The 23,336-nt window shown below is 53.2% G+C and overlaps 7 protein-coding genes across 7 annotated transcripts; 5 read left to right on the top strand and 2 right to left on the bottom strand.

Moving 5' to 3' along the window:
- The first annotated feature begins 1,562 nt into the window (after window positions 1-1,562).
- Window positions 1,563-3,303, top strand: K460DRAFT_370655 (carbon-nitrogen hydrolase). The gene is made up of 3 exons (XM_040934206.1): window positions 1,563-1,779; window positions 2,046-2,890; window positions 3,006-3,303. The coding sequence occupies exons 1-2, from the start codon at window positions 1,768-1,770 to the stop codon at window positions 2,880-2,882; spliced, it is 849 nt and encodes a 282-aa protein (XP_040783249.1). The 5' UTR covers window positions 1,563-1,767; the 3' UTR covers window positions 2,883-2,890; window positions 3,006-3,303.
- Window positions 2,952-4,585, bottom strand: K460DRAFT_190917 (uncharacterized protein). Its single transcript, XM_040927119.1, has 2 exons — window positions 3,839-4,585; window positions 2,952-3,784 (listed from the first exon to the last, which is right to left on the bottom strand). Exons 1-2 carry the CDS (start codon window positions 4,236-4,238, stop codon window positions 3,204-3,206), a joined length of 981 nt encoding a protein of 326 aa, XP_040783248.1. The 5' UTR covers window positions 4,239-4,585; the 3' UTR covers window positions 2,952-3,203.
- A 714-nt stretch (window positions 4,586-5,299) lies between these two features.
- K460DRAFT_294996 (ADP,ATP carrier protein) lies at window positions 5,300-6,490 on the bottom strand (the record flags this gene model as incomplete). Its single annotated transcript, XM_040929527.1, has 2 exons — window positions 5,300-6,256; window positions 6,347-6,490. 2 exons carry the CDS (start codon window positions 6,488-6,490, stop codon window positions 5,300-5,302), a joined length of 1,101 nt encoding a protein of 366 aa, XP_040783247.1.
- A 311-nt stretch (window positions 6,491-6,801) lies between these two features.
- Window positions 6,802-8,583, top strand: K460DRAFT_370650 (MT-A70-domain-containing protein). The gene has a single exon (XM_040934205.1). It carries the CDS (start codon window positions 7,050-7,052, stop codon window positions 8,469-8,471), a length of 1,422 nt encoding a protein of 473 aa, XP_040783246.1. The 5' UTR covers window positions 6,802-7,049; the 3' UTR covers window positions 8,472-8,583.
- A 4,586-nt stretch (window positions 8,584-13,169) lies between these two features.
- On the top strand, window positions 13,170-13,607 carry K460DRAFT_295703 (uncharacterized protein; the record flags this gene model as incomplete). The annotated part of the gene is made up of 1 exon (XM_040929581.1): window positions 13,170-13,607. The coding sequence occupies one exon, from the start codon at window positions 13,170-13,172 to the stop codon at window positions 13,605-13,607; it is 438 nt and encodes a 145-aa protein (XP_040783245.1).
- Window positions 13,608-16,983: 3,376 nt separating this feature from the next.
- K460DRAFT_410094 (uncharacterized protein) lies at window positions 16,984-22,267 on the top strand (the record flags this gene model as incomplete). The annotated part of the gene is made up of 5 exons (XM_040937331.1): window positions 16,984-17,392; window positions 17,452-17,575; window positions 17,636-17,950; window positions 18,015-18,865; window positions 18,918-22,267. The coding sequence occupies 5 exons, from the start codon at window positions 16,984-16,986 to the stop codon at window positions 22,265-22,267; spliced, it is 5,049 nt and encodes a 1,682-aa protein (XP_040783244.1).
- A 272-nt stretch (window positions 22,268-22,539) lies between these two features.
- Window positions 22,540-23,336, top strand: K460DRAFT_190835 (uncharacterized protein). The gene has a single exon (XM_040927118.1). It carries the CDS (start codon window positions 22,817-22,819, stop codon window positions 23,270-23,272), a length of 456 nt encoding a protein of 151 aa, XP_040783243.1. The 5' UTR covers window positions 22,540-22,816; the 3' UTR covers window positions 23,273-23,336.

Here is a 23,336-nt window from a genome sequence, read left to right as displayed (position 1 = left end):
GACTGTTCTGTGATACCTTTTTCTGCCTTAGTAAGCCGTTGTTTTAGAGTGGCAATGTTCTTGCTCTGTTCAATTGTCTTGGCGCGCATCTGCTTTATGGTTGTCAGGTGCTTCAGTTCGGACTTTGAGAGCTTTTGTCCTTCCTCTATGAGTGCGGCCACCCGCGCATCCTTTTCTGCCATCTTCTTGTCGTCCGGTGTTGCCTCCGCATCTGACGACGTCGCTTTGGCAGATGCAGCAAGTTGCTGCGAAAGGTATATAACCTTTGACTGCAAAGCATCTATGCGCTCAAGGTGGGCATTGAGCTCGTCGCGATTGCCGCGGAGGGTCTCCTCGTATGTATTCTGGAGCAGAGATAGCTCCATTTTAAGCTCTTCCGGGTCTCTAGCAGCGCTTTCGCCAGATGGTACGGATACGGACACGTCCATCGACGATCGAGAGGGGTTGCTCTCGAACGACTGGCGTGGAGAGGACGCCTGTGGGGTAACAATCGATGGTATAAACATTGTAATGGGTGTTGATGCTGGCTGTTCAGCTACTATAGGTGGAGATGCTATTCGAGGGGAGACCACTGGCGCGGAGGCCTCTGTGGAGGGTCTCGGAGAGCCATCAGTCTTTGTGTCCTCGGTCGTTGTAGCCTCGTCTTCTTTGGCAGGTAGAGAGACCTCTATGCCTAGTTCCTCAGCCCTCGAGTCTATGCTTGACCGTCCCGTATCAGTGACAGCGATAATGACTGGGCTCGGTAATGCTGGGCTCTCCGGTCGTGAACCAAGATCCGACGAGGCCCTTGATTCTGCGCCCTTGCTCACAGCCTTCGCAAGACGGTCTTGTAATCGAGAGTTCGGCCTGCTTCGAGAGGAATTACGTGACACTTCTATAATGTTAGCTTCCAAGAACGCGCAATCCTAACGGTATGCCAATGTTACCCACCTGGCTCAACTGCAAGCTTCTTGTCCACTGTGGACTTCTCAGGGGCGTCTTGTTTCGCCGCGGCGTCTGATGCCCGCGCCTTTACATTTGCCGGATCATCTTCAGCCAGTATTGTGTCGAGACGGGACTCGAGGCCCGATATGGCACTATTCCACCAGCCCTTTCCGCTCATCTTGAGATTTCAATTGCCCCAAGGCTCCTTCTGATTATTTCTTCCTTGTAGGAGGAGCTTCGCGACTGATCACCGTGCACTTGTTCTCCGCCTGTGTTTGTTCATGGCTCGGGTCCGCTAAAGGCCAGATTGAGGTGTTGCTGGTGGTACCCCAAATGTAAGGTTTCGCGGGGAGGCGCAGCGCGAGACGATTGACAGGCCCCCAATACGGGCAATGCAGCCTCCGCAGTTCGTCGCAGGTTTTCGATGACTCTGGAATGTCTAGCAGCTACAGAGCCGTCTTGTAATTGGTGTCGTGGCCTCAGGAAGCCGCGCAAGCCTTGAGATTGCTGGCGCACTGCCAAACAGGCCGAGGCCCGTGCGACTCGGATCCTCCACGCTGACGCAACATGTTTCCCGTATCAAAACGTAACCGCAAGCGGAGAGCGGACAATTTGCTCACGTATCGTATGGGTTGCAAGACCAGTTGGCATGAATAGTGTGAAGCCCTTCCACTCCATAAATAATTTAGGGTATATCTTAAGACTCGCGGCGGATCTCGTCATGTTTTTACCCAACTTAGCCTAGCCATTCTGGTGCCATGGCTATCCGTGACGACGTGATTTGCTGTTCTATACCCTACAACGACGTCGGACACTTACTGGAACTCTATGAAAGTACTAAAAATGCCTTTAGCAGTAAGTTTGTTCTCGTTAAAGTTAAGATCTTTCTTCCTTACAAGACAACTTCATCATTTTGCCTACTTGGTCTCAACCCTCATCTCATAGAAATACTTTATACAGTACCCGGCTGTGTTATCAGAGAAGGTGTAGTGTTTCTAGGAACTCATGTCTATCTTATCATTATAGTAGACCTAATGGACTTCTGAGGTTCGTTTCAAGGATCTAATTGCGCCCACAGACACACCATTGACAGCCATACACATACTAACGCCTAGCTTCAGGCAGTCGGACAAATCCGCTCTACAGCCTCAATAGCTCACAACCTAAGCCAATGTCAGAAGCTCGTGCAAAGAGCAAAAGAAGCCGGCGCAAAGGCACTCTTCCTCCCAGAAGCGTCTGACTACATCGCAATAAACGGAAACCACCTCTGTAAATCCGTCGAGGAGTCCGACTTCGTCCTCGGTCTACAGCGAGAAGCAAAAAGGTACAGTCTACCCATCAACGTCGGCGTCCACGAACCTGCCGCAGACCAAAAAGTAAAGAATACATCGCTATGGATCGACGAAACCGGTTCCATCACGCAGAGATACCAAAAACTGCATCTCTTTGACGTCGACATCAAGAACGGCCCTCAGCTCAAAGAATCAAACAGCGTGGAGCGCGGAAAAGAGATTCTAGCGCCCTTTGCCACGCCCGTCGGCTCGGTGGGGCTACAGATTTGTTTCGACCTGCGCTTTCCCGAACCCGCCCTGGCCCTTCGAGCGCGCGGTGCTCAAATCTTGACCTATCCATCTGCATTCACAGTCCCAACAGGAAATGCGGGGCATTGGGAGATTCTCTTGCGAGCACGCGCGATCGAAACGCAGAGCTATGTTGTTGCGGCTGCGCAAGTGGGCGTGCATGATGAAGAGGGGAAGAGGAGGAGTTACGGTCATAGTATGATTGTTGATCCATGGGGGAAGATCATCGCGGAATTGGGTGGCGAAGATGATGACAAGGGTCGGGGGTTGAATGAGGGTGAGATTGCACTTGCGGAGATTGACTTAGAGAATTTGGAAAAGGTTAGACGGGAGGTTCCGCTTATAAGGAGAACGGATGTGTATCCTGAAATTGTCTGAGGCTGAGGGTATGTGAACACATCCGCACATTACTTTGGATGCTTGCTCGTAAGGAAACTATCTACAACATTTACAAGAGATGCTCTTCAGCACAATGCATTTGTGACTAACCGGATAATATAGAAACATGAACCACTTGAGCCGTAGTGCCGAGCGAATAGTCTACCAGCAAGCCGTGCCTGTTATGTAGATCGTAAGTCTATAACCTATATTTTGAGACACACTGTACATTGTATTATCCAGGTCCAGTCTCAGCATCTAGCCAACACCGACATCTTGCTTGCCGCTCCCCAAGAATGGAATGAATGTGGAGCAGTAGGACTACCCATCCCCATCCACGAAAGTCAAATCGAGTCCCCCCAACAACCGCGCCTTTCCCATAAGATCCAAATACGCAAGCGAATGATCTTTTTTATCGGTGTTTTGCTCGATCTTCGACTCGACCTCTTCCAAAGGACAGCCCATCAGCTCTGCCAACCTCTCTAGGAGAGTCGTAAACAGACTCCTGCCATTGGCTCCTGGTTCCTTGTGAGGCCCCTGAGTCCTTGGTGGCTCGAACTCTCCTACGCCATCACCCCAACACGGCCAGTCCCAGTCGTGAGTTCCATGATCGTGGTAGCAGTTCAATAGTGTCGTCTCAGCATCGGACGTGCTGTGATCGAGCAGCATATCACTGAGAAATTGCGCGCCGATGTTGAGTGTAGCTTCAGCGAAACAGAATTCGAGCTCATTGCGCAGAGAGATCTGATTAGCGTCCATGAAGCGGCCATATACACTTTGATGAATCCAGCCTGAGCCATGGTAGCGGGCTGATAAAATGGCGTGATGGATGGCGAGATAAATGGCCGTCAGGGGGTCGCGCTGAAGAGACTTAATGTACGTGAGTTTGGCATTGTGGTCCTCTATTGTAGTATTAGCGCTGTACATTCAAATCAAAGCAAGAGCAAATAGCTCACCAAATCTTCTGAGTCGATAGAGCAGTATCAGGCCTGTATAGACAAGAGTAGCGTTATGCCGCTCCACCGCAAAACAGTTCTTGTCGGAGGAAAGCGCACCCATAACGTCATCTATAACGTCGTATCTCTTTACGCATTGCGCAAGCCAGTTGAGACCGATACCTCCATCGCATGGGAAATCTGTTGGCGCATGTCGAAGTTCTTTGCCAATAAAGCTCCTGGTAATTGAGCGCTCGTAGATGCCAAGAAGATCTCTAAACCGTGGATGGGTGCTGCGCAGAATGGCAATTATTTTTCCACTGCCGAATGGGAGATGTTGGATAATCTTGAGAAGTAGCTCCGACGGAAAGCGCGGAGAGACCAAGAATTGGTGGTGTGGAAGTGGACCTGGGCTAGCCATACTGACTTATGTTCTGGGATTTATCGGTGAACTTAAGGAAACGATCGTGTGGTATATACGGAGGATATCGAGGGGAAGACGAGGATAGACGAGTAGATGATGGGAAATTGGCCGCAGCGTCACTAGCAAGCGCGGTGTTGATCGTGACCTCTAGGTTTGAGGTAGGTGCAGCTTGAGGCCCTGTCGTTTTAAAACTAGCATGGGGCGGTGTTCAGCGCGCATTCTTTGTTAAATATATAATTTCGAGGTGTGAATACCATGATGGTCGATATTTAGTACCATGGGAGAACGATGATGAGGGTTGGAACCATGGTTGGCGACCGTTTCGACCTATCCTGGAAGAATTAATGTAATTACAAACATCTCCGCACTCAAAGTACTTTCACAGAACCAGGGATAGCTCAACTAGGGCGTAGGCGCTTTGGAAATTCTCTTAATACCCTGATGGATGACGACGCAACCAATCGAGTACCGTGATGGCTGGATGACATCGCTGGTCAACAGGCACTGGGAGTGAAAGTAGTGACGCCGTTTGACCCTGGATGTGAATACTGGACAGTTGTTTGCGACACGCTTGCAGAAGCGTCATGCTTCAAGTAGAGGCGAGTGGGCACGCGCATGTCAAGGCGTAGGAGGTATGAAGCAGCGAACGTCAGCTAGTCTTCGCAATCGAGAACTCGGGCTGCAGCGACATCATGTGCTGGAAGTATGTTTGGGTAATGCAGGTGGTCATTACCAGAGCGATGGCACTCAGTGTCGGAGGTGAGACTATACAGACAGTGAGGCTAGAAGTGACGTTCGCCACGGACCCACGACAGCTAGCGCAGGTACCCCACATCCACTATAGACGATGTGTAGTTGAAGAAGTTGATAGTGCTTATGTAGAATCTGCCGTAGCAAAATTGTGGTTGTTCAATCACGGCTCGCCAAGTATGCCTACTCAGGTCGAAGCCCGCTGTTTATTGGGTCCTCTGCTCCAAAACGCCGCGGTGGGATCTGCCTAGTCCGCACCTATTTCTTGATCCTGATCACTGCCTCTTCTACCTTCCAATATCCTTGCGTCATATCCCAAGATAGTACTTGCCCCGTTCATAGGCATAGAAGCTCACCGCCGCCATAGGTACCACTTTGACATATCCAATCGTCAACCCGACGAAGAAACCCCTATATCCCTGTTCAAGATATATCCTCTTCGCTACCTCGGCGATACTGAGGCGATGTCCATCACCGACTACACCGCCGACCTGCATACGCCGCCTGATTACTTCTAGTGGGTATGAGACGGTTTGTGAAACCAAGCCTGCGATTCCACCCGAGCTGAGCTCCGCCCAGTACCGCAGCTGTGCAGGCTTGTGGGATGTAGTTGTGCTTTCTTCACGAGAAGTGTGTGGTAATGTAGTGTAGGGAGCGAGAACTGGGAACCGCATCAAATCAGACATTGAATCGTGTGCCAGAAAAGATGCCCCTGCGTAGGGGATCATGCCGAGAAGCGTGGGCGTGAATCCGCGAAAGAAGTTTGGAAGACCCGATCGGGGGGTCACCTTTTCAACAACATGCGTCGCTGTTGCTGCCACAGCGTTCGTAGGGTTATGTGATATCGGAGGTGGCTGTTCTGAGTAGATTTTCCTTACTATCGAGCGTAGATTGCTCTTGTGTTCCACTCTCGTCTCGAAAGCTAACCGGACTCTTATAACCTCCAAGGGATAGGTGAGAAAGACACTCATCATACCCGCCAAACTGCCGCTAGCGAACCTCCTGACCGAGGTCTCCTGTGCCTTGTTCTTGATCACTCGCGCGCGTATTTGCTCGTATGCAAGAAATTTAATGCCGGCATATGGAAAGATACGAAGAAGGGTAGCGGAGTGGCCTTTGAACAGGCCTGTGAAGCCGGCGGTGGCGTATATGTCGCGGATTGCGGTAGGAAACCCGGACCATGAGCCTGCGTATTTGGCGAACTGGGGATTATGGGTTTGGAAGAGGATTTTGACGCGGTCAAGGGGGCCTACTACAGTTTTCGCCTGCCCATGAAATATTAGCAGTATCCTGAGAGATGTATATGTGCCACCGTTCTCGTAACTTGGGCCAAAGAGAGGCAATAATGTACTTACAACACACCCGGCGAACCCTCCCGCAAGCCCGCTCTTTATGAGATACTCCGGGCTCTTCTTGTCCAACTTCTTCCTCCTGCTGTCCTCCATATCCACATGCTGACCCTTCTTCGCGGGCAAGACTGCGTCATGGGCCGTTGTCATGATCTTCGTGTTGATTCCAGAATCGTCATGGCGGATGATGTGCGTGGACATCCCAGGTTCTGCGTGGATGTACACTATCGCGACATGAGGCCGTTTGTACTAGTGATGCGACAGTGAGCTTGCGACCGTAAGGAGTCTTCAGATGCGCTCTGGAGTGTTTGGCCGTCGTGTGTGGATTAGAAAGCGGCAAATGTGTGTGGTCGAGATTCTGGTTGGCGGCCATGACGTTGCCTCGGCTTTGAATCTGTTTCCGGCCGGCACAACACAGCGAGGCAAGAACGACTCCCGCTGCTACCCTCCCGGATACCTTTTCCACCACCAACGCCAGCATTCAACGGGCGTGCTATATTCAATCTTCACTGCAAATCTCAAAGGCGAAGTGTGTAATCGAAGAGGTCTTGGGTTATGGGCTGTGTCTATTGATGAGATACTTGAACCACCGCCGTGCGGACTAGACGTGACATAGAGGCTATCTACGCATAGCGACTCGGTAGGTCATTGTTCATGTCTATCCGTCTCAGTCCATCTCTCCTCATCTCGTCCAACATCTACTATCGCCATGGCGTACGCGGATCCATCAGCTGCGCGAAGCACTCCCTGGCCTGCCGTCATCTACCAGAATGCGGAACGCGACATCATCCTAATCGACATACCCACGTCAATCGCAGCCGCTCAAGGACGCTCGGATATTCTTCTATCTACCCCACCGCTGGAAGTCCCAATTGAACCAAAGGAGGAGTACCGGCCGAAGGCATCGAGAATGAGAATGACGCAGACGCCCGACTTCGCGCAGCATGAAGAGTACAAAGCCCTCATCGAGCAAGCACTTGCCGAGATTCGCACCCATGTTTCAAGCCCCTGGTGTGCACCACGGAAGTTCCTAGCCCAAGCACCACATCGTAGGTACGAGGACCTAGCAGTCGATCATCCAGAAAAGGAGCTAGAGTCCCGACTGAGGGAGTGGGCCGCATGGAGGGAAAGTAAGGGAGACAATACTGCGTTCGATCTGCAGAAGATGATGGCTTCGCTCGGTGCGACATCCGAGTACGAGGCCATGGCTGCAGATGCAGTTACACAGACGTGGATGGTGTCGTACCGCCCTGCACGTGAGGCCATGAACGGTGCACAGGCCGCCGAAACGGTCGCCCATGCGCAGAGTGAACCATGGACGTCTACCTTTCACAATCCAGAAGACCTCTCCCTGGAGCTGGCTATTTCTCGACAAGCTCAGCTGGGTCAAGAGTATCGTTTCACAATCCCACCTCGGTCCACTCTCTTTCTTAGTGATTCCACGCACTCGGATGCCTTCCGTACCTCGTTTCGTCAGCTAACAGACGAGTACACGCTTCCACGACACTTTGATCTAGTATTGCTGGATCCTCCCTGGCCCAATCGTTCTGCCAAGCGGAAGGGCGCCTACGAACAATGTGGAGGGGTGCCGTATCTGAAGAAAATGCTGCTTAGAATGGACATTGATAGCTACCTGGAGCACAACGCTCTGGTGGGCATTTGGATTACGAACAAGAAGTCGCTGAGAGAGCATGTGCTAGGCCCAGGTGGTCTGTTTGAGACATGGAATGTGGGTCTGATTGAGGAGTGGATATGGATCAAGACGACGACCAAAGGCGAGCCCATGTTTGACATTGACGACCCGATGCGAAAGCCGTATGAAGTCATGCTCCTGGGGCGGGCAGCTCCTAGTAACTGGACAACAATGCAACACTCGCCATCCGTCAAGAGGCGAGTTATCGTGGCTGTACCGGATATCCACTCACGAAAACCGTGCCTAAAGGAGTTGCTTGAGCCATATATGCGGGACCCGAAGGACTACAGCGCGCTTGAAATCTTCTCAAGATATCTCGTGGCCGGGTGGACGTCTTGGGGTAACGAGGCACTGAAGTACAACTGGGACAAGTATTGGGCAGCAAATGTTTTAGGCCAGAGTGCTTCGGAACAAACGTTGCCCATACGAAGCATCTGACGCGGTCGATGCCGAGTTGGGAAAAAAGGCCGTGGCATGGACAATCTCTCTTTGCCCGTAAATCAAACATAATAATCAAACGTGCTTAACAATGAAACATTCAAGTCCAACGATATGCCTGACTCCCTTTGTACACACACATGTTCAACACCGATTTACACGTGCAAACCTCACATGGAGACACTGCAGTATTGCACGATCTCGAAACATCTTGTTTGTAATACAGTGTATTGGTAGAACAGACGATCCCATCTGCTGACATGCGTGGGTGTGTGAGAAGTAGAGTGGAGCCGCGGCACCAAGTATCAAGGCGTGGGGTAAAAAGTGGGCAAAGCGCTTCGCAACGCCACGGGATGGGACGGAGAGGGCCTCCCAGGCGCAGCAGCCTCTCACAGCAGGGGGCAGACTCACTCACATGTGCACTGCATACATATCCATGACTGGTTGGGAGTGCTGGGTGGCTGGATCGCTGTTCTCCGCTGCTAAACTACTTGCTTGTGACTTCTTCTGTCTGGAACGTATTGCCCCGCGTGGGCTACCCAACTGACACGTCCGAAGCCGCAACACCACAGGCCTATCAAACCGCAACGCAGACGACGACTCATTTCAGGGCAGCCGCTGGTCGCGGTCACAATTCGCTCGCGGCGAGAATGCGAGTATTCCAACGGATCAAGGCGGGTCGTCGTGTGGTGTGTGTCTGATGACTCCTCTCTTCTCTTCTCCGAGCCTTTCCCTTATGATTATTCAATATAGTGATCGTAGCGGATTATGGTTACATTTGCCAACTCACCCCCTCTCTCTCTCTCTCATTCCTAGGCCTGATTACACATGATAGTCAATAAAGTCTAGAAGGATTGCGATCAGCAGTCGTGCATGTCGTCGCTCGTCGCACAGCGTACGTACAGCGCACGGCAATAACGGTCAACCCGCTGTCGGGATGGCGATGGCGTGCGCTGGTTGGAAGTGACAGCTCAGGAATCAGGATACCTAGAAACAACGCAGCGCTGCACGCTCTCACCGCTACTAGGAACGTTTCTGCGTTATTGCTGTGTGGAAGCACCGGTGGGACGGCGCGGATGAGAATGACTGTTATCGTTGTATACCTAGAGAAGCCTATGGGTAGAGAGAGGTGCGGTAGTTGTGTGGTGCGTAGAGTACAATGACGAGCTGTTGAAGCTGAGTGGCAAGGCGGTTCTGTCGTGAACACATCTCGTACATCCCGACTGCCTCAGGTGAGTAATTGAGTTGTCCGGAACGAGCAGTCGTCGCGGTGTTGTATGCGTGAAATATTGTCGCAGCTTCTTCAGCGTGAGCGTGAGAAAGACCGGAGTCGCTTTGCGTGACAGCTGTCAGAACCAGCTCCATTGCATATCCCCACCCCAGGACTCCCTTGCAGTTCACCATCGACGTGCGGGGGACATGGGTCCTGCCTGGACGCGAAGACTCGGAGCCTTATCGCGGCGTCCACGGCCACCTGTGTTCACTGATGAATAATTCTTGGAGTTGAGAGAGCCTAGACGGAGTATTTTTGCCACGGAAGAATATCCACCGAATGCAAATGCACAGTGCTTCTAGCGCGTATACATAGTGTGGGAGTAATGATTAACCACAGGGTACATGATTGCGAGTACCAAGCTGAGCAGTCTGGGCAGCCTGTGCGGTTGCATTCCCCAAGTAGGAAAGTAGATAAACGCCCCATTCACAGTCTCTACCTGCGACACGAAGAAGAAAAAGTTTGAATAGAAATTTACTTTTCTCTAGATCTACTTCATGCATGCATGCAAAGTGATGCAATCCAAACCTCTACCCGGCCGGGAACTCGCCAATCTTACCATGCTGGACCAGACTAGAAAGTGGAGAGGAAGAAAGTTTCTGCGAAGAATCTCCGCAATCTTTTCCCAAATCTTATCCGCGGTCTTAGGGCTGTCTGTCTCCACTCTGTGCCGACGATACCCCAGCGCAGAAAATTTGGCACCCTGCCCTAGCTTTTGGCTCCACTTTGTTCCCATCCATTCTTCTGTACCGAATGCGTTAGCGCAGCCGAGTACCCGACTGAGAGATCCACGTGGGAAGCCTCACTGAGATGTGGAGAACCTCGGACACTTGGACCCCGAATTCCACTACAATCATGTACAGAATGTAGGAAACTCAGCCGCTGGAAGAAGCGATACCCGATGATAACAGAACAGCATTTTTGTTGGTAGCGAAGCAGAGCCTGCAACCGTGACGGCGCTGCGCATCTATAAGGTTTGGCTGGTAGCGGCAAAGTTGCCCATTTTATGTATGCGAACGCGTGTTTGCGCACAAGATGGGAGATGCATTCCTCAACCTACTTGACAGATGTCGCAACGATGCTTCCGCCGCCCCTGCATGTGTGGCGTGGAAATAAACCTTCATCCCAAATTATCCCTTGCCTTTTCGAGAATTGACTTTCAGCAACTCGCCTTGCTAAACTATGTAATGTGGCATCGCGGAAGAGATGACCCTTTTAGGTGCACTGTCCTTGGGGTGAAGACTTCGATAGGAGGTGCACGGGCGTGTTCTAGCGGTTGCGCTCTTCGTATGGAAGAAAGGGAGAAGCTTCCACAGCCAGGGCTGAAGCCTAATCTCGTCGAGCGCAGACATTTATGAACCCCAGATTTACACTCGGACCGCAGCAGGCAGGCAGAACGGTTGTTATAAACTTAGGCAGGCACAGATACGCATAAATAGAGCACGGACATTTGCGTCGGCTGAACATGGCCATGAAAGTATTTTCGAGGCTGATTTCTGGCACTCCGTTCCCTTTACGGCATATGGAGAAAGGGCCCTATGTAAGAGAAGGGGCGCATGATGCGAACGGGAGGGTGTGATGACTGCATTGTGCCCGTGGATTATCGATCTCTACTCAGCCTTGCAGATGCTGCGGTAAGCTGTAAGCTGTAAGATGTCAAGTTGTACAGAGGGCGTATATCGGATTTGGATCATGACGGTTGCTGGAGTATTCTTGTATCACGGATCCGCACCGGATGTGACGCCGACTCCAGCACGCCGTAAAGCCGGGTAAGTATAGTCGGACGCCCGGAATGTGTATTATGTACTTCTATCCCAAGTAAAAAGGTATCTTGCTGGAGAGATGGTAAGGGATGCTACCTTGGTCCACAGTCTGGCAGTAGCCAGTCCGCTGTGTCGTGATAATACGGAGGCTAGAGATTGTGTCGGAGACTAGACCCTGAGATCATCCTGAAGTGCATGTGAAGGAGCTAATGTACCCCAGGTTACTGGCTAAAGCTCGACTCGAAGGAGGAACTAGCCCGGCTGATTTCCGCAGCTTCTCCGAAACGGCGGGGCTTTTAGGCTTCAAGAGGGTTTACGAGTCGTTTCGTTTCAGCTTCATGCGTGGCGATCGTGTTGTCCAGAGCCCTGCAACGCCCGCCCTGTGAGTGGATTGGCAGGATAGGCTGCCACTCTGCGACACGCAAATCAAGGCAGCAGACACTGAACAGCTGGCCAACATGAAAGCCACGACACGTATAGGCGTCGTCGACTTATTAGTTATTAGTGACCACCAAACAATAGTCAGGCGGAGCAGCGGAATGGGAATCCGAGGGCGGACGGGAGGTGAAATCCGCAACAGGAAAGGATTCCGGCGGATGAATGCGTGGGGAGCTTCCTTCCCACGATCCCCGAGATGACGATCCTAGACCAAAGCTTACTGCTCGATTAGTGAAATTTAGTGTATAGGGCGAATCTTATCCGAGCAGCCATTTCGCGGATGCGGGCGTGGCGCGAATGAGTCGTGGGGGGCGTAGGCGCTGTCACAGTGACATGCCTGGCCCAGGAGCGTTTACAGGATTATGAAGCGAGTTGTGACTCAGTGACTCAGGGTGAAGGCTCAGGGTGAAGGTTTAGGTGACGAGGCAGCATCCAGCGTGTCGGTGGCAGTGGCGGCTACGAGCAAGACAACAACAGAAGACGGTGACGAGTCATCGTAGCAATTCGCAGGCGCGCAAGGTGACAGGGCCAGGAGTGTTGCCATGTTACACCCTTCGGGCAGCGGAGCAGACGGGGCTGACGGCAGAGGAGCCAGAAATGGGCGCCATTTGAATGGCGGTCTGGGCGGGGCCAACCACAGGGCGCCCTTCGCAAAGAGCGGTCGCTCACCGACTCACTCCAAAAGGCAAATCAGAGGGCGCCAGATGAAAGCGTCTCATGCGGACCGGAGCGCGGCGTGGAGAAGCAAATTCTCGACGGAAGATATAATGAGTGCGCTGTGACCACGATCCGCCAGTCCCACGCCTCGGACTATTCATATGATCAATCTCATCTCCTGCTTCGAGACACAAGATTTGCTTCTGACTGACTCGGACTCCTGACCCCCTTCCCCTTCCCCTCCCCTCCGGAACAGGCCCCCCCCGTGGCTTGTTGCTTTGCTACATTATTTATCTACCACTGCCCACCCCTTCGGCCGTCTTGAGCCCTAAACATTTATCGATCGTACATTCCCGGCTGCTTTTCGAGACCAGGGACGCGCTACCCGCTTTGGCTCGGCAACACCCTGTTTTCGGACCCGCACCCGCACCCAGCGTCATACCTCATAGCTGCTTTGCGCCTCGGTTGACCTGCCCGGCCGCTAAACAGTGAATTACCATACCACCCGCGGTCAAGTGTGTATATACACTGAGGGACCCACCCCAGTCTGCTATCTCAAAATTCAAAATGCATTTCGAACTATCGCCCGGCTCCTCGCCCTCCAAGTCGATTCCTATCAGCACTTCGCCTAGGACCATGGCTTCTCCCACCGAGTCCCTCTACAGCAACTACTCTTGCGAGTCGAGCTCACGCCGTGGCTCCTCGTGCGCTTACCCATCATGGCCGACAGGGCCCTCGCTCGAGTACCGCGGCACGCCTTCATCCTACATCAGTGACGCCGACCTGTTTGGCGAGGACTTTGACGACGAGTTCTCCAGCCCATTTCTCCAGGAAGCCCCAGCGCCACCACGAGTGCCACCCATGACGCAGGCATTCCCCGTCTTGCCACCACTCTACGCACCCAAGAAGCCCAAGAGCGAGCGCCGTCGCAGCAGCGGCCGCAAGCAGCGCCGCACTTCGAAGCCCATGACTCCCATTGCCGAGTCACCAGAGCAAGTCGAGTGAATGAGCATCATCATCATCACGAAAGCTGAAGAATATTCTTCGCGTTAATGTAAGTCCATCACAAACACGCCGAATCGCGTCGCAATACTAACGAGGTTCTCCAGTAATATTTTGACCTAAGCGTCACTTGGAAGCGCGCGCGTTGTTGACGCGCTATCGCCAAAGTGGCTGGTCACATGAGATGCCACCCACACAACAACCCCACGGGCGCTCCCTCAAGGTTGATCAACGCTCATGTCACATCGGCCGTCATGTTGACTTTGACTTTGCCGCGCATAGCGCCTACCACGGTACATCCTCTTGCATACTGAAGTACCGTGGGTGTTTGCGAGATGCAACAGTCAGCACCATGGCCGTAGGTCACAGTCACTGTTGCATCCCGCCGCCTGTCAACGGCATGGGTCACCAAGACTCAAGACATCGCTAGTCGTGGTCATCATCACCACGCGACGGCGTGCGGGCGCACACTTTACGACTGCGCCAACGGTCGCGAATGTCAACTGCGTCTAGACTGCACGTCCTCTGCAGGGTGCATCTAGACTGGACGATCATGAGGTCTGGGGAGTCTGGATTTTTGCAGCGATTTTTTATTATTACGCGGGAAGCATTGCGATGGGAAACGGATGGGATTGGCGGAAGCATTGTGATTGTTTTTGGGCATTTGCAGGCGTTTTGCGACTCGGCATCGATACCCCCCCCCCCCGCTCCGCACATCGGACGGGATACTGCTGCATTGGCACTATTTACGCATGAAGTGAGGCTTATGAGGCGTACTCGTGGCTGAAGCACATTTCCTAATTGATACCCCCCCCATGTTGAGATACCCCACTGAATATCAATACTTTACTTTACTTTAAGACGTCCCTTCGTTCGGTCCCTTTCTGATTGTCGTGACCAAGACTGTGACGAGATGTGACGGACGTTTTAGTGCTGTTGTGCGTGATTGTTGAGAAGTGAGGCGCTCTCCTTTTGGTCAGTACTGGTAATCCCTCGACACTATTCTAAACAACGACAACGACTTGACCAGTTTAGTTCGCAGGTGTATAAGCGGGGGCAGCCCTGGAAAGGAGGTTTTGATCATCTCTCCAGACTACCTGCGTTCATGATTGATCAGATACCTCGCACCAACATGAACCAAGACAAAAGCCACCCCGTAACCCGTCCTGTAGTGAAAGCCACAAATAAGCTTCTTCGCACACGAGAGTCCTGGTAAGCGAAGAAAGCGGGGGTAGTTCCGCCCGTTGCTCTGTCGACTCTTTCCCGTTTTTTTCTGCACGCGTCCGGATATTGGTGCAGGCTCTGTATCACGGTTGGTCAGACGCTGGGTCAGACTACCGATGCATCAGTCTCAGGTTGAGTATGGGCAGAAGAGTGCAAAGCATGCGATTTGCGCGGTACAAACTGTGCCCTCCCTCGCAGCACCATGATTTGCGGCCCATCGTGGGGAGTGAGGAGAGGGGGGGGTCACCAAATGGGTGGCTGGTTTGTCGGTGTAGCGAAGCAAGGATCAGGCTTTAGTGCCGGCGCTTGGGAGGGGGTCAAGATTGTGAACAATACACAGGATGCAGCATTGTGTGCTGGACGTGAGAGCAGTCTCTGTGATACTGTTGGATAGTGTAGGACTTGTTGAGGGGTAAGTTGGCGCAATGGGAGCGCGCTCTTATAGTGTTGCTTCATGCTCAGCCAGGCACCTCGGTATATTCGTTATCACTAGCAATGCAATCAATCTATCACGACCGGGGAAGAGCGCGGTCGGCTCCCAGTGGCAGATGGAACGAAGCTTGTTAGTTTTAGATACTGCTGCTGTGCTGAAGCTGACTGACTGACGGGGGGGAGGTGCGTGCGGAAGAAGAGAATTGGTTGTGTTCCCATGGCGAGCCCAAGCACCATGTCTCCAGAAGCGTTGCTCCACAGCGCGCACGCTACCTCGCTGTACTCGTTGGTTCCTGGAGCTAGGGTTCGCATATGTGCGTGTCGACAGATTGGTCGGGGAGGGGGCTGCAACACGTTGGGAAGCACGGCGATACAAGCACCTGGGTCAGGCTGAAGGTCGGAATATCCATGCAACGGGTAGCTCCACGTCATGCGCGAGGTTGTGATGCATCGTTCGGGTCGGGATGGACCGCGCTGCGGGATGGGAGGAGAGCGTTTTCTGCCTGATGAGAAGCTTTGGGCACGAATCGACGGGAGTGCTCTTCTACTTCTAATGGAGTCAGGATCTCTATGACTCCATCACAGTAGACTGATTGAGTGGCTGCGAAGATGATACGAGTAGACTGAGAATCATCACCATATGGGGACAGCGTGAGCGCGAAGAGGCCAGAGATATACCTGCGGCTGCGGAGGAATTGCAAGAGACAGGATGTGAGCATGTATGAATGAATGAAGCGATGATCCCTGGGCCCCGTTGTCCTAGGCGTCGTCCTAGGGGGGGAGGGAGATGCTGCTGCGCATCTTGATACGCTGTCGCGGGCGTGATAGTGTGATTGTTTGTGCCGCAGCACATGGTCCCGTCCAATCAGCGCTGAGACATCATGTGCCCTTCTCTTCCCCCCCAGTCTTCCGCATCGTCGTCGCTGTGCGCTACGAGGCGTTTGAGAGGCCGCTTCATCTTGCTCCAACGCAGGCACCGCTTGTTTTCGGCGCCAATCTAACCATTCGTGTCTCGTGCCACCGTCTTGGCCGCCAGCATGCACGTCGACCTCTGCTTCGTTCGTCGAGTCCCCAAAGTCCAAGTCGAGCTTTCACAGCGCCCAGCAAATGAGCTTGCTCCAACCCAAACCCCCCCCCAGCCCGTTGACGCCTCTTTCTCTCAGGCCTGCTGCCCGCTGGCTAGTAGACGGGCGCTGGCCGTGCTTTCGTCGTCCGTCCTATTCTGAGCCATCATGGTCGCTCTCTCTCCCAAGCTAAGCGCCCGACCTTGATAGGCGGGATGTGCCCACGCGCATCAACTCACACTTCGTCCGCGCTTCTGCTGCTGCTGCTGCTTTTTCTCTCCCTCCTCTCTGTCTTGCCTTGTCAGTCGGTCTTTTCAGCTGCACGTTGTTGTACCGCCGCAGATTCAAAGCGGTACTGCACCTCTTGTTTAACCGCCAACGCCCGAATCCTAGTAGTCGCAGGCCAGGTGGGGCGAGAGGTATACCGTCCCTCGACACGCCGTGGAGCTGTCAAGAAAGCCCACCACCCTTTTAGCGCGCTCTCTGCAGTGAGTTCCAATTCCCCTACTGTCCGACCGTTTCATCTTTGCTCTTCTGGAACGTCCTGATTGTCTTCGCGTTGCCCTTCTTCCACACCCTCTCCCCCTCGGAATGCGCTTCTGCGCCCTCTGTCGAATCCGACCCGACTGACCACCAACCACCATACAGGTTCAGCGATCATGTCGACTGGATTAGGTAGGCAGCGCGCGAATTCATCGGCCAAAGGAAGCTCCGTCCGCACAAACGACGTCAAATTCAAACCACCAACGCCGGGACAAGACGAGTTCGCATTCGAGCCATGTGCCGCAACCGGCGCCTTCTTGCTTTGCGCCCAAGGCAATGAGATATTGTGTCTCCACCACGACACATTGGCCGTCGAGAGGCGCTTCACCCGGCACCGAGAAGATGTATCATGGATCTCGGTCGACACAATTAGTGAAAGAGGAGCTGGTCGTCTAGTCGTGTCGTACGACGCCGGATCTACTGCCATTGTATGGGATCTCCTCACCGGCGACGAGGTGGCGCGGTTTGCTTCGTACGAGCAGATCCGAGTTGCAACATGGATGAGGAACGGCAATGTTGCTTTTGGTGAGTTGTGACCTTGGAAGCAATCGCCACGGCCTTGTCAAGTGCTAACTCCGGCCCAGGTAATGCCCAGGGCAACATCATCCTGTTCGAGCCCTCTACCTCTGAACACCTTTCTGCGAGAACCATCTTCGACCCCATCACGGCATTAGCACCTGCTTCCGACTGCAGAACGTTTGCCATTGGGTGTGTACCCCCTGAGGAACAATGCCCGTAGACCCCTGAACAGCTGCTAACTCGACACAGCTATCTGAATGGCTCGATTTTAATAGCCACTCTGCAGCCCTCTTTCACCATTCTCCACACGCTAACCACCCCAAGAGCTCCTTCTCCTCTTACGGGGCTAGCTTGGCATGGGTCATCCTCCAAGCAAAAGTCTGAGATGTTGGGAGCCCAGACATCAGATGGAGATCTCAGGGTGTGGAGCGTTCCAAAAGCATCGCATGGTAGTGGCGATGCTCCCTGCGTAATTCGCGTCTTAAACCAAAAGGAGCAGCGTGAGCCAGGCCCTTGCTGGTTTGCTTGGTCCAAGAATGGGCGCATCATCCAGTATACGGAAGGGTACGTAACCGCACTTCACTTCCTGCGCACGTGATGGAGTTGCGATATACTGACGTCTTAATAGCCAAACCTGTGTGTGGGATGTACGCACCAAGAGAGTGTCTTACGAGTCCGTCCCGACCACAGATGGTGTTGCCGCTATCTGCAATTACGGGCCCACCGCGACCCTTTTCACCATTGGACGCAATTTCAGTATCCAACAATACGACCTCAACCCCAGCAATGGCCCGGCAACCATGGTCGCTAACGTTCAGCGGGCTCCTGCTAACACTCCTCCGTCTCCTCCCAGCTCCTTAGATGAACAGAAGAGGCAGATCGAGACACCCCTGACCGCTCACCCCATCAAAACAGTACCCCAGTTGTTTTCTGAATCTGAGAGTAGTGCTGATGAGGGCGCTGCCATGTCTCCTTTGCAGAAGATTGCACAAGAGATGGATCAGTTCGAAGAAGAACGCCGTGATCGCGTGGGCCCTCTGAGTCCCGTATCAAGTCGGGGCTCGCAGAGCTCACGATCTTCTGGCAGTGGCCGCGCCCCACGCTACCGTTATGACCGACCTTCGTATGGCTCAGTGCGGTCATCGAAGAGCTCAGGCGGTACCGGCACTATCTTCTCCTCTGGCACATCTTCACAGGCAGGCACCTCACGTGAGAGCATCTCCATTCGATCTACATCATCAGCCCAATCTTCCCGTTATGGGTCATCGGCTCTTCGTAAGGAGGTTCTAAGAAGCCCTGAGCAGCCAAAACGCGCCCAGAGCATGGATCTGTTCCCGTTTACAAAGGCCAGGCTGAGCGATGTCCCGTTCCGTCCCACAGATTTGGGACCTGAGCGGACCCCTGATGATCTTCGCCTTAACATGTTGAAGGTGATTTTTGGGTGGGACAATGACATTGACGAACTCATCCGAGACGAACGTAAGTCTTTACGACACGTCCTACTCACATAACTATATGCTTACGGACATAGTCGCACGTCACATCCCTGGTTCTGATGCAGCAGTCCTTCTCTCCAAATGGCTTGGCGACATAGGCGCTGATCTGATGGCGTCTATGGTTGGCTCCGAGTCGATGACTTCCTCTGATTGGATGTTGTTAGCTTTGAGTAACATGGGCCAGGGCTCGCAAAAGAAGGTGGGCGAAGCCTTTGTCCAGCGACTTCTTGAGAAGGGAGATATCCACCCCGCTGTTGCCATCTTCCTCGGACTCGGTGAACACAACGATGCCATCGAAGTCTACGTATCTCGAAAGTACTACATGGAAGCCATTCTGCTTACCTGCGTGACTTTCCCCACGGATTGGCAAAGACAATCTTTCCTCGTCAGGAAGTGGGGAGAACACGCCGTCTCCCATGGCAAGGCAGAACTAGCAGTGCGGTGCTTCTCTTGCATGGGTCTTGAAACCACGGAGCCTTGGTTTTCACCCCGAGCGCAAGATGCTGTCTTCTCTGCCCAGAAAATGGCACTGCTCGGCTCGCAGCTTAGCCCTCCACTTTCGCCTCCCAGTGTTGGAAGCAGTAGAGTTGCGGCTAGAATGGCTTCACTTAAACTAGTCACTGACTTCACTCGCGGACCTCAACCCAGGCAAATCGTCCGAGGAGACGAAGATGACAGGACTCCGATGAATGCTGGTGCTACGCCTATCGCCGAGTCTGCTCTGACTCCGGCTGCTGCTAACAGCTCTTGGCTTCGTGGCCGGGCTGCTCGTGACACTTCAGTAGAACCATCATCTGCACGGACTGCTACACCTGGTGCTTACACCAGTAGAAAGCGCCTTGCCTCCCGGTCGGATGCTGGTCGATCTACCACGAACAACGAGAACCTCGCCACGCTAGCAATCCCTGATCGAGGCCAGCGCATGGAGTCCCAATCAAGAACTGCTATTGATAATGTTGGGCGCGAAGCCGAGACTCTCCCATTTTCCACACGCCGGGCGACTACCACAGGCGGGTCTAAGGAGTTCGTTTTGTCTGCCGCAACTTTCGATCCTGCCAAGGCTAGTGAACACCTTCCCTCCCCAGCAGTCGGCGTTTTTGAGATTCTCAAAGAGAAACGAAACCTGTCGCGTACCAGTTCTCGGAGCCGAAAACCGCAAGAACTCCAACTGGAAACGCAGAACACCGTTGTGGAGCTGGGGCTAGACACCGGCTACAGTCAAAGATTGAGCCCACCACTGACGGGCGCAAGCCTCAAAAGCGCAAAGGCGCGCAGCATCGATCAATACATCAGCAGTCTAGAGGAGGCTAACCACCACGCGCAATCACAAAACCGCACCAGTTCTCGGAATGAAGAGAGGCCTGCTTCGCGTACGGCGAGGACACGCAGTCGTACCCGCGAAGAGTCTCAAAATCGTGGACGATCCGGCGTTCGCTACATTCGCCCTGCAAAACGCTCTCCATCCTCGCCTGTTCCCATGTCTCCAGAAGACGCTGGAATGTATGGATCTACTAGGAAGGAGGCCAGCACTAACACGGAAAACTTTGATGATGAGAGATTCTACAAGGTAGGCATGGCTTCCCCGGCCGTCACGGAATCTGTTGCGAGTACTCGCACTGCCCGAAGCCGAGCGCGACATGGTGCGAGTAAGGTCAGATCCTCATCCAAGGCAGCAACACGTCGTGCCGAGTCTCCTGAAGGCGCCGCGCGAGCCCGAAGCAGGGGCGCCAGTCGAGCTTCAAGTCGTCGCCCAGCCGAGGATCGCGGTCGAAGTGATATTCGCGGAGATCAATCGCCCGAGTCCCCACAGTCAATGCATCGTGATGAGTTCAATGGCGGGGCTCAATCCGAGCCAGGAGCTCCTCGTCATCGAAGCAGTAGCCGCCGACCACTAGATAGCGCTCGCCGGGAGCCCTCTCCTGAACGTCGCACGCCCCGGGATCGCTCCGTGAGTAGGAAGCCCCCATCTGGTCTGCGAGAGTCAAGCCGAACGCGCGTCAACACCGCGCGAGATGTTTCCCCAGACTCCTTGACTTCTGGTCGCTCGGGTCTGCCGCGTTTGCGACCGACCACTCTGACAAGGAAAGCCCTAGCTGCTCGAGAATTGGAACAACGTAGGCAATCATTAGCGAGACGACCTTCCGCTCCCGTTATTCCACACCCGGAGGATATCACTTTTCGACCCATGTCTCACGAGCGATCCCATACCGACGATATGCTAAGTAACCTTTCAATGTATCGGGATCCAATTCAACGAAGCCAGACGGCCGATCTGTCAATGTATAGGGACCCTATTTCTCGAAGCCAGACTGCAGACCCTGAGCTTTCGTCGAAGAGATATACGCCGACGGCTAGAATTAACGGTGGCGCCACATCTACCACCTCCGTCCCCATTGGGTTACCAGCAAATCCACGAGCCATGCGTCATCCTCGATATATGACGGCCGATCCGAGCGAGGAAGACGATATCCCTGCAGTGCCATCAATTCCCGACAATCTTCAGTATGTGCAGGAACCTCGAACTGCGCGAGAAGACGACCTTGGACCTCTGCTTCCCGCAACTACTTTTGGCCAGCCTATCGCGCCTCCTCCTCGCTCTATGTCGGCTCCTCCGCAAGATCTTCTCCCGCCCACGTATCCTACTATCGGCAGGCGTCCTTCCCTAGGCGGCTCGCGCGGCCACGCAAGACAGAACACGTCGCCTGAGATTCTGCCCCCAACCAACTACAAGCGCATAAGCCCACCGCCCTTCAGGTCCAGTATTGCCGAAACGATACACGAGAGCCAGGTGGTCATCATCGAGCAAGATGACAGTGCTCCTCCTATGCTGTCCCAACTGCAGCACTTGGCGACTCCACCGCCCCCACCTCCGCCGCCTCTAAACCTAAGCGGCATTGGTGCTCCAGGCGGCATCGGCATGATCAACATTGCTATCGAAGGCAGTCCCAGCGAGAAGCCTTCAGAGCCAGCATTCCCTTCCAACGCTTCAGCGACCAGCTCTCCCCATGCTCACCGCCGAGGACGTGGCAGTGTGAGCGAGAATCTGGGCATGACTTTCAAGCGAGTCACTGAGCGCATGCGAAGCACCAGTCGTGGACCCACCCGCGCCATATCGCCACCCAGCGCGCCCTACGAGAGTGTACCGGAATACTCGTTCCCTCGCGGTGGAAATGGCCGATCCCCACAAATGGAGAGTGGCAACCACGAATCGTACTTTAACAACCAGATTCCGCCTCCGCCACCACCTCCACCCATGCCTATGGAGCAGGTCATCCCGCCTGGCGACCAGTCTTTCTATAAGCACCCCAAGGAGCTCCGGGCGAATATGCCACCCCAGACACTCCAAGCCGGCGTCTACCAACCTGGCGCGACGCCCATGATCTAGGCCATATCCAGGCCTATTTTGCAGAAAATTATACTACATACCACTGAGACGACTATAACGAACCTTTTGCATCTTCAGCACCATCCTTTATACCCTCTTGATACCTTTTCGAAACCACGTCATCTTCGGCATTTATCATTGAGCGAATAGCATTCTGTTACCTTGTTAGTATCATTAGCGGGTTTTGTCATTGTCTTCTTCTTCTTATTCAACATGTCAAGACTCGGGAACTGGAAAATTAAGTCTTCCATGCGGCTTCGTCGTGTGTGTGGAAATATCGATACCCTTCCTCAACTTCCTTTTCTCGACTTCACATGTGCTCTCTCTATCTCTCTCCCCGGTGGGGCTTTGCAATGAATGGGATACATTGCGAGGGCTCTATCAGGGCGAGTGAGTTTTTTCTTGTCGGTAGCTTTGGCATTTTTATGGTTTTGCATTTTGTTTTTCTTGTTTGCATTCGGGGGATGATGGATTTATATCTGGTGTGTGGCTTTGGAAGAAAGGAACGATGTATGATGGTGCCACCGGGGTAATGCACGGCTTGACGAGATGAGGAAGGCAGCAGGAGGAGCCCAACACCGGGGAAACATTTCCACTTCTACGCAATGTACACGTTTCCATAATTGTTTATTTTTTTTTCTCTACTCCTTCGTTGGAAGGCATCTGTGTCTCTCTTGGAAGCTGCTTGTTCAACATGCTGTTGTGTCATGTTCCTGCCACTCCTTTCTGCTCGTTTACGCGATCGCTCGTTTTCCACCACCACCCAACACGCCCGCACTGGACCACACACACTCCCTCCCTCCCTCTACATTATTACCGCATTCTTACACCACACCAAACCACACAACATCCCATCTCACACCACTACCCATCAAATTGTCCTCTCTCCTTTCCTTTCCAAGTTTCTCAATTCGCGTCGGTAATGAACGGGCATATCAGAAAGGGATCTATTACATTATACCAAAGACAAGCGCCTCGCGGCTAAAAGTCAGTTTTCCTTACTAATTCTTCTTCTTCTTCATCTACACTCTTTTGACTTGTATTGGGGGAAATTGTTTGCTTGCTAGGG

The sequence above is a fragment of the Cucurbitaria berberidis genome (assembly GCF_010015615.1).
Source record: "Cucurbitaria berberidis CBS 394.84 unplaced genomic scaffold K460scaffold_6, whole genome shotgun sequence".
NCBI lineage: Eukaryota > Fungi > Ascomycota > Dothideomycetes > Pleosporales > Cucurbitariaceae > Cucurbitaria > Cucurbitaria berberidis.
Note: the sequence above shows the minus strand (reverse complement) of the source record. Positions and strands in the feature narration are given on the sequence as shown.

Bases quoted from the DNA above. Each gene is read 5' to 3' on its own strand.
- K460DRAFT_190917 (XM_040927119.1), bottom strand. From the start codon at position 4,238: ATGGCTAGCCCAGGTCCACTTCCACACCACCAATTCTTGGTCTCTCCG. The intron at 3,785-3,838 runs GTGAGCTATTTG...ATACTACAATAG, and splicing joins CTATCGACTCAGAAGATTTG to AGGACCACAATGCCAAACTC.
- K460DRAFT_370650 (XM_040934205.1), top strand. From the start codon at position 7,050: ATGGCGTACGCGGATCCATCAGCTGCGCGAAGCACTCCCTGGCCTGCC.
- K460DRAFT_190835 (XM_040927118.1), top strand. From the start codon at position 22,817: ATGAGGAAGGCAGCAGGAGGAGCCCAACACCGGGGAAACATTTCCACT.